A 13,646-nucleotide genomic window follows, 5' to 3' on the forward strand; every position below is an offset into this window, starting at 1 on the left:
GCAAAAATCTTTTGGCAATTTACAAAAATTTTTGGCGAATCCTTTGGTTGAATTCACCTATTGGGTAATTCACATGAATTCAATACATCTATGCTTAAAGTAATACAATTTTTGAACACAATTTGAACACAGACCTTAATGTCGGAGCATAATAATCAATCTTGAGGAAAAATAAGTCCTTTGGTTATTTGCCTGAGGACATAAAACCTAAACAGCAAAATTAAAATGTGACTGCATAGCTTTAGATTAATTTTATTGCAAAAAACAATCGTAATAAATAACTTCACTTTAGACTATTAGCACCAACGGTTAATAAGCAAATTGAGCACAACCGGGTCAACAAGATGTAAATCACACTAGATCACACTTTCTTATGGTTTATTAAACTTCCAAATCTTTTATACATATGTACAACATGAAACATGCTAAAGACTGTCACCACTCTTAAGAAAAACATCGAGGGTGTTTAAACAGTAAATATACCCATTCAAAAACTAAAACTAAACATTTGACTTAAAAACGTTAAAAAGAACCTTTATATACTATATTTCTGGAATCAATAAAGAGAGGAAGTGATTTAATACATCTGTAATTAAAAACATAAATGAATAACAAATGTACCAGATCTAATCTTTTTTACTTAACATTTTTTTTACTTATATTTTTTTTTAATATGCCAATGTTCAAGTGCTCCAAGACTTGGTATCATTTTTTCTCAAGCCCAGCAGGTTTCTAATTGTAATAATTTAAAAAAAGAAGTTAAAATTATGTTTTAGCTTTGTTTGGCAAAAGCAACTGGCAAAAAGCGAACCAAAGGTATTATATGATCATATTATATTACATATTCATTATGTATTGCATCGTTTGTTGGGTTTGATCAATTCTCAAACAGTCGCATTTGTGTTTATTTATTGTGTTTATTTATCACATTTGTTTTTTATTTATTATTTATTATTTGTTTTATTATTTATTATTTGTTTATTATTATTTATATTATATTATATTATTTATATTATTTATTATTATTATTATTATATTATTATTATATTATTATATTATTATTATATTATTATTATATTATATTATATTATTATTATATTATATATATATATTATATATATTATATTATTTATATTTTATTATTTGTTTATTATATATTATTTGTTTATTATTTATTATTTGTTTGATTATTATTTATTATTTATTATTTGTGTTTATTTGTTGTTTATTCACATTTGTGTTTATTTATCAGTCTATGAACTAGGCCATCTAAGAAATCTTCCAAAATAAATTACCTACGGGTAACATAAATTACAACGCCTAAAATATTCGCACTTTCGCATATAACCGGGCGTTCTGTATAACACCCTTTCAGTGACGGCATTGGGCTCTCTTGCGCCCAGGACAAAATCTTGATTAGGGCCCCCTCCCCAGTCTCCCAAAATATTCAGGTCAAGTTTTAACAAAATTTTCATTTATTTACAAAAGTATTTTCAATTTACTAATTAATTAATTATTTTTGTATTTATTAATTCAGTTATTTTTCAATATTTTGATTAAATATTTTAACTACTATTATACAATTATTTTTTAATGTATTATTATTTTATTAATCAATTAGTAATTTATTAATTATTTTCATTTATTATATCCGCCTTCTACTTTAAATAAAATTTCAAAAGTTGCGAAATGATAATAACTGTTCGATTATTTGTTCGAAATCTTACGCCTCAAAAATTTCTGCACCCGGGGCAAGTGCCCTCTCTGTCCCTCCCCTAAAACCATCTCTGGTGGAGAATAAAATTTGCACGAATGTCTGGTTTGCGCTCACCTACTGAGCAAACCGTTTACAGTGTCAATTGTATTATTCAGAGCATTGCTATTTGATCGAAATTCGTGCATGAAAGGTCCTCTATTGCAAGCTACACATCTTCCTCTAGCCATATCAGCATTTCTACGCACACAGGGGGAAAAATTACTTTTTCGACAAATTTTTTCCTTATTTTAAAGAAGATGTTAGAGCAACTAAAACTTTCTAGAATCAGGTCAAATATCTATTCAAGGCAGATTCTGAAAAGTTCACTCTTCTATCTCAACTAAGTTCTTTAAAATATTAAAAAAATGTTTCGTCCAGAAAGCAATTGTTTACCACATTACAGTTTTAGTCAATAAAAATCAGCACGAATGGGATCAACCAATTGTATGGTCCGTAATAGAATTTAATTTGCAACAACTGATAATTTCCATATTGATTACTACAAGATTTGAACGTGCAACGCTCTGGTCATAATGAACCGAAAGCGCGTTCATTTCCAGCATTTGACTATGTACACTGTTTCCGCCCTTTCACATGGCAAACGATAAATGATACTTATCAATTGCATCCTAGAGACCTTAAGCATTCGTAAAAATAAATTCTAAAAAATTATTTTTAACTGCACCCTCGACTACACTAATTCAAAAGGTGGCACAATAAAATATTTGAATTTGCAGCTCATCCTCTTTAACAACACAAGTATGATCGATTGGTCAATTCAATTTTCCCGAAGTTTATTGGTTCCTAAGATTATATGAAGCTTCTCTTCTTTTTTGTAAGCGGATTCGTTATTCGTTAATTTTCGTCGGATTGATGCTGCGTTGAGCTGCTAGTAGTGGAAGTTTAATTCGCCCGACAGAAGAGCTTTGGCAAAGTTCCTATCCTCGTATTTAATTCTAGGTAAATACATTAAAGTGAAACATGCAACGTACGAGAATAACATATGCTGCGGTTAAAGTAGGAAATAAGGTTAGTAGCTGGTGTTGTATTGAATCACGATTTCAGCAGGGCTGCGTTCTATCTCATTTAAATAGATCATTTTGATGGACTTCATCCACGGAACACGACAAAGTCTATGAGAGAATATTGGATTTAAATTTTAAAGTAAAACCCTCCTAGAATTAGATTATGCTGATAATTTGAGTGTACTAGGAGAAAATGTTAGCAAAATGAATAATTTTTGAGGGGTTTCGAGAGTTAAGGGTGCTGGAATAGAATTGAGCATTAATGTTATTCGTTGTGTTCGTTATTCGCTTACAGAAATAGTTGAAAATCGAATCATTATCTATCGGAATGGATTTTGTCGCATCTTGGATATTCAAGAAAATCGTTCTTTTAAAACCATTACTTCTTAATAACAGCCAAAGAAACTGAAAGGTATTTTCCTGTTTTTATAATCAATTTTAAGATTTACACAGTTTAATACACCACCTTTTACGCTCTTTAACATACTTTTAACCCTGATCAACACCTTTTACGCTGTTTAAAATAAGCTATTTAACGCTGATTTACCCTGTTAAACATAGAACCTTTTGAATTGACGCAACCAACCTGTTTGATATGGCATGCATATCTACCTACATAACACATAATTAATTACGCAAACTCAATGAAACGTTTTGTCGTTCAAAACGTGTAAACACAACAGAAAATATTTGAGGAGTAAAATACAAACCCAAGAATCAATGAGTATATTGAATATAAAAGGACACTAACAGTCATAAAACAGCATGTACATAGAAACAAATATAATGATTTATTAAAGCAACAATGTGAATCTACTTATTTAAAATTTCCACACTTTAGGGTAAACAAGCGCTTTACGGATGAACTAATTTTTTTTGTATTTTAATGATGCATAGACAAGCAATACAAAGGAAACTTTTTGAGTTAGTTGCATTAATTTTATTTGTCAGATTTTAAGAATCTCTTCAAAATACAAGAGGTAGTTCAATCGGAAATCGATCGTTTACCGTAAGTTGCCATTAAGCTTTCAAAATATAGTATTAATAAACATAAGAGTAGCTATGTGGAGTTTCACATTTCATTTTTTAAAATGTGTATTTACAGTTTAATGACTCATATTTAAAATGAAACGGGTAGAAAATTGAGAATAACTCCATTACGAAACTTCCATCACTAGAGTTTTAAACATGACATAAAACCATTACGATTGTTTTATAATAGTTTCTGGTACTACAGCATGTGATTAAAACATAACAATTGTTATAAACTACTTTGAGCGTTCAAACAAATGTACCACCAGATATCACTAGACTAGCTTCTTAACCAATTGCCATATTTATGTGAAGTTGGGTAATCTTTTTCCATAGAATCAATTGCCATATTTAAGTGAAGTTGGGTAATCTTTGACCATTCCGTTTCATATAAACCTTGAAGAAATTTTGAAGACTTGAAATATTTGGCATCACTTGCTAGGCCTATTTCAAGAGAGAATTGTAGTTTTCAACACCCTCACTGACATATTGGAAAGTTTCACCTCTCCTCATAAGATATTCACAAACAAACGCAGCTTATCCTTAACTTACAGAAGACCCAACAAGACTTTTCTGAAGAAACTCGACAGCCGCATCATTGCCAGTCTCTTGGTGTTAACCATTGACGTTCCAAAATTCTAATATCTTTTCTATTTTGCTCCTGGATGGTGGCACTTGATTACCCAACATGCATTTGGGTTATCGCTATACACTTGCATCATTAGTGCATTGGGATCTAATCTTCTCTCGCCTGGAAAAAAAATATGCATGAATTAGGCCAATTTTAATTAGATCTTAGCACACGTATAGTAGCTACTGCACAGGGAAATAGAGTTTTTATTAAACAATGATGTTACGAACTTGAAATATTGATAAGTTTTTATTGGCTTAATATTGTTCACTAAAGTGCCAATCACAATTTAAAGAGGCAAAGCTTGTTTCTCTAGAAATTAAATTTCCTTGTTAATCTAAATTCGCTGCTTAGTAATAGCTAGCCTGATTTTGAAAAGATTGTTTTTTTTTTCTTTTCGGGAGTAATGAATAACGTGGTTGGCATACCATTTAGTGTGTGTTGGAATACGTCACAAAACAAACCAATGGAATTACAGAACTTTTTGAAAGTGTTGAAAAGTTAACAAAGTATTATCCCTTTTTCTCGTTGGTTAGATTGCAAGTTTTAAAAAGGCGTTTTGAGTGGGATGTCCTCCCCTAATTATTCCCACGTGATCAAGTTTGATGTAGAAACCATTCAGAATTTTACGAAAGTCTCTGCAGCAAAAATTACTATTTCTGACGTTCTGTCATGTTCCTCAATTTTATTACGAGCTTTGGCAAAAATTAGTAGATACGTCACCGCTAAGTTGCTATGAAAATTGAAATGATGCAACAGTAACACAAATTTAAAAATAGTTGAAAAAACTACTAATAATGTTTTTGGCAATGTTAAATTCCCGATTTGAAACATAAACAGGTCTTTGATAGTATTAGCATTATTACAATATAGTAAGACATGATTCTAATGTAACAACATTGTTCGGTAACTTCGATCAATGACTCGATTATGTCCAACGGATGAGTCGAACATTTCAAACAGATTGATCATTCCTGTCTCCCAAAAATAATCTTCAAAGGCTATTGGTTCTCATCCTCGAGGTCATCCTCCAACGAGATGGAGTGATAACTTTCCATCCCCCCAACTCCCAAACTTTTTTCATTCAGCAGGATACTGCAAGACATACAGGAGGTACATCCACGCCGTTACGAATAAAGAGGCTACCTTCAAGGATAAATGGCTACCTTTAAGGATGGAGGAAAATAAGTCAAGTCAATTAGATTTACCTAATTAACGAAATGTTTGTATTTCATTTTTGGTACCGAGTTTTCCAAAAATGGTGTTTCACAGTGTTCTGTACCGAAATCAAGACGCCATTATTTCGTTAAATCTCACTGTTTTCAACTCTATATCTATACTTTTGTCATATAGCTATAGCATGAGACTCTGTGTAGCGCAAGTACCCTGTAACTTATTTTTCATTATACTTGAAGGTTAATTCTGTATATAAGGGGTGGCTGCCACCATCCCCTCGAATAAAACTGACCATGGCAGTGTTACTTCTACGTTAAATTTAAATTAAAAACGGGCAAAATTAATATTTAAAAATCAAAGTTTTTCCGGGGGAAGCATAAAGCAAAGTTGAAACATAAAACAAAAAAAAATTTATTGCTTCAAAGTCTGTGTAGCATAGATCGATAGAACATAGGTGAACGTTTATATAGCTATAGGCAACGTTTATGTATAATATAGCCAGCCTTTGTCACATAAATATAGCATAAGGTTATGTGTAACGTAAAAGTACCAAGTAGTTTGTTTTTCAAATACTTGAAGGTTTATAACCTTTATTCAACTAGTTTGAACCTTTTATATGCCCTATGATCCCTTATTAGAGTTCATTCTTGGTTAAAATAGGACACTGGCAAAATTTGACCCCAAAAAATGTTTAAGATTGCATAGTGATCTGCAGAAGAAAATGGTGGAGACCCTTATTCCTGTTAGAATTTTTTTTTTATGAAACTCATTTAGTTCAACGATTCTAAGCATTTAAAAATTTAGGATTAAGTGCAAATGAATGTAGTATAGATGCTTAGTAATTTACACCAGTACCTTAGAAATTATCCACCTAACTCCTTTCCAATAGAATAGTGAGGGTCAAAGTACGTGGGTTCGAATGATCATCAGCTTGCGAAAATTCCTTTAACAAAATATGTTTGGGTTCGTTAAAAGATAAAAAAAAACGTCTATTGAGGGGTCCAGGACTATAACTGAAAAACTCAGAATAAACCAAAATTAGAACTGGAAAAAAATATTTTTGACAGAAAAGCAGAGCTACTTTTTTCAAAATATATCATGAGCCTTTTCGGACTTTTAGAAATTGAATTTTTGGCATGCAAATTTGTTTATTGCCTCATTAATGCCAAAAAGCCGCTTTTTTCAGAATGGCTACTTGCTAATAATAGTAAACAAAAACAACACATTTTTTAGTTTTTACTATCTCCTGTAAAACTTGTGTTTTTTAAGATAATGATTTTGACTCACTGCAGCCCATTTTCTTTAAAACACTGACCCTTACACCCCACAAACTATTTCCATGCAAGTAAATCTTGTTGAAGTGGTGGTCCTGAATGGGAGTTGGGTTCCACATAGGCACCAAATTCAAAAAAGCTTTCCTTATGGCAAGACCCAATCAAACCCTATTAGGGTAGAAACTGGTTATTTACTCCACCTTTATGCACTCTTGTTCTTTCAAAATTGACCGAACTATACTGTAGTATGATTTTGAGTAAAAAAATAATCTTTATTGCTGAAGGTTTAAGTTTCTGAAATTTATGGTATAATCTCAATTTCAGACAGCCTACCAATTAAACCTTTCTTGAAACATGACAAAAATGTGCAAAGATGTTACTTTAATTTGTAAGGAGGGAAGAAATTATTATATATAGCATTAATGGTGTTATTTTAAGTTCGATTTAAACCTTAATATTGCGGTTTTTAGTCATGGTAATTAGAACGTAATCTTTAAGAATATTTAAGACTTCATCTCTGTTATCAATATATTTTTGGCGGTATTTACCGCCATCTTGACTGCAGGACAGTCAAAATCTGCTTTTGAGAACTCAAGATTTACAGATTTAGAAGACCATACCCTCCCCCTTTTAGACTTTAATTAAAATACTTACCAATATTACCACCAACTTCGAACAGAGAATGACTAGCAATTGTTAACTCTGTATTAGCTGTACTTAGTAAACAAGAGAAATTTGTTGCTGACGTGTTTGAATCATTGCTTCCTTGTCTTTGGTCTGACCGACGTCTTAATAAAGTTCCTTCTTTTGATGGTCTCGAAATAAAGTCCTCCACCACCCTATAAATAAATAAATCTAATTGAATATAAAAGTGAAATCGATGTAAAATAAATACAACAGTAAATACATTTTTCTATAAAATACGTACTTTCCAATGAAGCCAGTTTGATTTTCAATTGATATTTACACCCATATTCCCTCTTGGGCAAGAATTAGCTAGGCAGAAAGTAAACCAAGGCCTATTGGTTTTAGCGTCAAGTTCAAACTCTTAACACTAATTTTTAAGGATAAATGATGAACACCTTCCAGGTCCATTGATGTTGGGTAGGGTGTCAAATTAGGGCTTTAATTACTAAGTCTTTTTCACAGGGACAGGTTGCAGGGATGTCCCCGTACTGCCAAGTTGATTATCGATTTACCTTGATATCACAAATTCATGGCTTTTAAACAAGGTGCAAATCTTTTTTTCTTATCGCATAAATTAATAGCTTCATAAAGTAAATGACATGCTTGCAAAGTCTGCAGAGTTATTAAAAGGAATTATTGATTCCGATTTGTTTAGGTAAAATGATTATAGAATTATTGCTTTTTAATCCTATAATTGACTAACTCAACAAATTGGTATCAGTAATTCTGTTTGGCAAATTTTTTCACAGGCAAAGCCGTATCCAGGAGGGGGGTTCAGGCTTTGACCCCCCCCCCCCTAAATCTGTCCGACTCGTCAAACACGTAACAAAAATGTATATAAACAAACTTCTGGTATTTTTTAAAACTTTTTTTGTAAAGCCCCCCTCCAAAATACCCCCTCCCCCCGAACAAAATCCATGGGCATATACTTTTCCACGGGGTTTACAGGGATATTGTTGATTTTGTGGCTTTAAAGATTTAAAGGGTAAGGAAACAATAAACTTTTATTTATCTTAAACAAAGCTTTACTGGCTGGATGTCCTGCAACAGTGACTCCAAGAAAAAAGCTAATCAAGTATGTATAAAAATATACTATGGGAAGATAAAGTACATTACATGAATAACAATGCTCAGGACAAGCAGTTCAGTTTAAATGCTTGTACGGTGCAATCGAAAATACTGTCTCAGAGGCTCAAGAATTTTTTGCAAGAATCGGCCAAGTAAATGACACCTTTAACAAACTCTGTGACATAGGGTGATTCCAGAATTATTCCCTATGCCTGATACTACGACTTTTCAATAATAATATTCTGCTTGTTCTTCAATACAATTCAGATACATGGAAGTTGAAAACAATCAAGAAGAAAAGAATCAAAACATTTGAAGATACGTGTATTCAGAGAATAATGAATGTTAACTGGACGAAGAAAATCACGAACAAGTCAATGCCACATGCCACTTGACAATCATTTGAAGCCAGCACTATCAGAGTAGGGAGATAGAGATACTTAGAAAATCTCCTCAGATTGAATGACTTGAGAATTTCAAATTTTGTCCTTTAACGGCGTCCTCCATGCTCTCGTAAATGGGAGGACACAGGAATCCACTACGATATATTTAGCACTGGCTGGCATAGCCTTAATAAGTATAATTAATCAAATAAGTATAATCAAATAATAAGTATATATATATAATAATTATAATATAATTAATCCAAGTGGGAGCACATGGTAACTGCAGCAAACCAAAAGGATAACTGGAGGCTCTTGGTTCAGGTCCTGGGCACCTTTGGCAGTATAGGAGGAACTAAGGTCTGGGGCAATCTGCCAGAAAACGAGCTTTTCAACTCGAATCAAACAGTTCGTGGAAACGAACAATAAGTAAGGAGCGACCCGGCTCAGTAGTGACCAAAATTCTAAAAAACGGAATTTTGATACCAATAGATACATAAAAAAATTGAAGTTTTATTGTTGATTTCAACATAAAATCAACATTATGTTGATTCTTACACATCAAAAGTTACGAACCTGAGAAAAAGTGCCTTATTTTCGAAAAAAGGGGGAAACACTACCTAAAAATCATGTAATCCTAAGGAAAACCACACCATCAGATTCAACGTGTCGGAGAACTGTTGAGATTTCAAGTTCCTATCTGCAAAAATGTGGAATTGTGTATTTCTGCTAGAAGACAGGTCTCAGATGCGTTTTTTTTTGGGGGGGGGGGATGGAACCAACCCAGTGGTCCTAGAATATCGCTAGAGGGCTTATTCAAACGGAAATGAAAATTTCTAGTGCCCTTATAAGTAACCAAAATATTGGAGGGCAAATAGGCCCCCTCCCACGCTAATTGTTCCCCAAATTCACCCGATCAAATTTTTGAGATAGCCATTTTCTTCAGCATTGTCGAAAAGTCTAATAGCTATGTCTTTGAGGATGACTTAACCTCTCACAGCCCCGGTAGAAAGTCTGCCAGTTTCGGACTGTGCTTATAATTTAAATGTAGTATTGGTTATTAGGAAGCATGCAGAGGTTTTCAGATGTTTTCATTTGAAAATTTGTGCATCTTGTATGTTCAAAACATGCCATTAAAATATTACCGGAGTCCTGCTGCAGCAACTACAGAATGACCTTCAGTCCTTGAACAAGCCTAAGAAGTTCGTCTAATTTTTGAAAAAGGGAGGAAACACCCCCAACAGTCAAGTGATCTTAATGAAAAATTGCGTCATTAGGATCAACATATCAGAAAACACTACTTCATAGATTTAAAACACCTATCTACAAAAATGTGGAATTTTGTAATTTTTGCCAGGAGAAAGGTGGCAGACATCTTTTGTAGAAGATCAAAAGAATTGGATTTTTACTTTGATGTCAAATATATAAATTTCATCAAAATTTTCCTTATTTTTGAAAAAGGCGAAGAAGATTCTGAGAAGGCTTGCTCGAATGAAATTAAAGGTTCTAGTGTACTTTTCAACGAACAAAATCATCAAAGGGCAACTAGCCTACTTCCCTACGCTTGTTTACCAAATCAGTATTTTTTCCTCTAAATTGAGGTTTGCTTTGTTTTTATTGTGTCCTTAAATTTTTATTCGTATATTTTTACTTTCTATTTGCATTTGTGCACAGAGGGTGGGGTCTCCTGCTTATTTATCCATCCTTTTTTCACTGGCTGAGAATATCCTCGTTTTCTTTTTCACAGTTTTTACATTTTGTCACGCATAGCCAGTGGGGTCTTAAAATTGTCAACTATCAAATCTTTGGTTCATTTTGACGTTATGGCTAGCTATCTCACCTCATAATCACACCAGCAGCAGTGGAACGTACGTCCAATTTTACAGGGTATTGTTCAACAAGCCACTGGTGAGCATTTACTCGCAAAATGCCATCTTGAAAGTCAACTTCATTGACGATTTTTCTATAAATGGCTTCACGCTTTCCTCGTGATAAAAGACGTCGTACCTAAAAAAAAAAAATTTTTAATTATCACACTTAATTATCACGTAAGTAAGAATCACATTTAATTAATAAGTCATCAAATCTACAATGAATAAGATTGTAATTATTAGTGTAATAATTGTAATTATTCTTATCTCTGATTAAGATTACATATATAGGAATTGAGAAAGAAAAATAAGTTGTTTGATAGACAAACCAGTTATGTTGAGCACGTCATTATTATTTTTTTAATGTTTATTGGCTATATTATTTTAATTTGGTGTTAAATTACTCTTTCCTTTTTCATTTTTTCATTTAAACTTTTGGTGTCTTTGTAGGGCATTGTTAGTTCTACTTAAATACGGTATTTCTCTCTCTCTTTCTCTTTGTTTTTGCTACACCCATTTTTCCAGAATTTTTTTGGGACTCGAATATTTAAGTTTCTATATTTTGGGAGGTTGGACTTCATATGAAAGATGCTGTTGCAGTGCCTTTCTAAAGCATCCCTCTTCCCGGGGCGCTAATTCACGTAAATGTAGGGAGAGACATTTTTTTTTAATCTAGGGGGAGGGCAATTTAGTTTTTCCCAACTTTATTTTAATGGAATTAGCAAAAAGGTAATTTTCCAAATTTAGGACGAGGGGAGGCAAAAAATGTAGGAGGAATCCATCACCACCAGCCTCGTTCTTCCCAATTGTCGTACCTTCCATGTTTCACAAGATTAAACAAAAAAGATACACTCTAAAAAATCTCAGGCTAAACAAAAATTCTATTTTTTTCATACAAGTATTAAACCCTAAACCATCTTCCTCACTGGATCATAATCGGTACATTTTACAACCTTCCTAGCTAATACTTAACCTCTTTAAAAGGAGTCTAAACTACTATTAAAGGCTTATAATATCTTTAATAGAACGTCTATTTTCAAAACCTAATCCTGACTTGGCAGAAACAGAGGGGTACACATAAACAAAACAGCAACACAAACAATTAATTGAAACTATTATGTCGGAATAATATCAGGTTTTTGGGGTTGCCAAACACAAATTCCTTTGCATCCATAGGCAAGCCGCACCTTGGCAAACTTTTGGCTTGCGACGTGACTATCAAATAGTACCAGCAAATCTTAATAACCCACACTAAATTCTAATGTTATAACCGGTTTTTATTGAAAAAAAAAACAAGAAAAGAAACAAGATAGTCATTATGTTGGTGGTTATTAAAGGCCGAGTTAATCGTCTTCAGTGATCCAAAAGGACGTATGATACATGAAGTAGATTTGATAGCAGAGTAGAAAAAATTATTTCTTTTTCTTTTTCTAGCATTTTTTTTACTGTTGTTAAAAGCAGTTGTTCGTAAACAGAATACATTTTAGACGTTCAAGATCCTTTAAAAATAGCTTCAATGTCAAAAGCTACTATGTCTAGCTATTCCTGTGAATGAGAAAAGAATATCTTACAGCAACTAGGAAAATACGGTATTTCTAAACAACTTAAAGACACAATAAGTTAAAGGAGAACGGGTTGAACTGATGGGTAGACATTATTCACTTTAGGGGGAAGACATAAAACCTCAATTTAAAAAATATCACATGACATCTTCTGGATTACCACCCCTGAAGTAACTAGTGCTACCATTACCGTCCACACTTGCGTAACGGGCATTTTCGCGTTCTTGGTACATTCAAGCTTTACAATTTAACACATTTTTGAAGAAAACATTGTTAACTAAGATACTTTTTTTTATTAAAGAATGTCGCAGAAATTCTCGCCTGATGATTGGTATATCAATTCCAATAACCGTTTCTTTGCATTATATCGGCTGTTTGGTTTTAGGGACGTAGTTAATTTGGCTTCTGGGAGGGTTTTGGTGAGGGGTAATTCCAATTAAATGGCATCAAAGCTTACTTTATTTCCTTGTAAATTAGAGGATTAAGATTTAGTCATTGTATTGTCGGAAATCTGTTTGTTAAAGAAGAAGATATTCCTTTCGGAAGCTGACTGAAAAATTGACGACCGTCGATAATTTTATGTTTGTTAGTTAGTTAGTTAGGCCAGTTAGTTAGTTAGTTAGTTAGTTAGTTGAGCAGTTAGTGCACTGCCAGTGGTCAACATTTCTGATACTCATGATCCGTATTCTGCCTCAGACGAAGAAAACATACAAAACAAAAAAAGATTACAATTTATTAATGATTTAAGCTTAATGAAGACACTCTTTAATAAAAGTATAGAATCAAATTATATGACTGAAGCAATAAGTTTACCAGCTGCATAAAGAAAGGCTTAATGCGAATTCTCACTTCGTCAATAGAATTATTCACTTTACTTTACCCATTGTTAAACAACCATCAATTATGAATTGCAATTCTGCCTATTATTGTTACTCATTCTGCTTATTATTATAATTCAATTCTGCCTATTACTTAGAAATATGAAATCGGATTTCTTTTTATGACCTAAGCTGTGTTCCAAGTATTGCAAGGAATAAAATTTAAAAGAAGTAAAAAAAAACATAAGAGAGTAGAGAGTTAGGAAGATATAAAATAAGACAAGAAGATAAATTTTGATTTTACGATATGTAAACATACTGAAGTGATAATGTAAGAATTGGGTCTTTTTTGTCCTAACGAAT

At 32.7% G+C, this 13,646-nt stretch overlaps 1 protein-coding gene across 3 annotated transcripts in view; it reads right to left on the minus strand.

Moving 5' to 3' along the window:
- Nucleotides 1–236: 236 nt before the first annotated feature.
- Nucleotides 237–13,646, minus strand: part of LOC136030961 (rho GTPase-activating protein 18-like) — a 155,355-nt gene continuing 141,945 nt past the window's right edge. For all 3 annotated transcript variants that reach the window (XM_065710105.1, XM_065710106.1, XM_065710104.1), the window contains exons 14-16: nucleotides 10,873–11,039; nucleotides 7,549–7,733; nucleotides 237–4,564 (exon numbers count right to left, since the gene is read on the minus strand). In XM_065710105.1, coding sequence (XP_065566177.1) covers nucleotides 4,464–4,564; nucleotides 7,549–7,733; nucleotides 10,873–11,039 — 453 coding nt within the window. In that variant the 3' untranslated portion in view covers nucleotides 237–4,463. The remainder of the gene's footprint in view (nucleotides 4,565–7,548; nucleotides 7,734–10,872; nucleotides 11,040–13,646) is intronic.

The sequence above is a fragment of the Artemia franciscana genome, chromosome 9 (assembly GCF_032884065.1).
Source record: "Artemia franciscana chromosome 9, ASM3288406v1, whole genome shotgun sequence".
NCBI lineage: Eukaryota > Metazoa > Arthropoda > Branchiopoda > Anostraca > Artemiidae > Artemia > Artemia franciscana.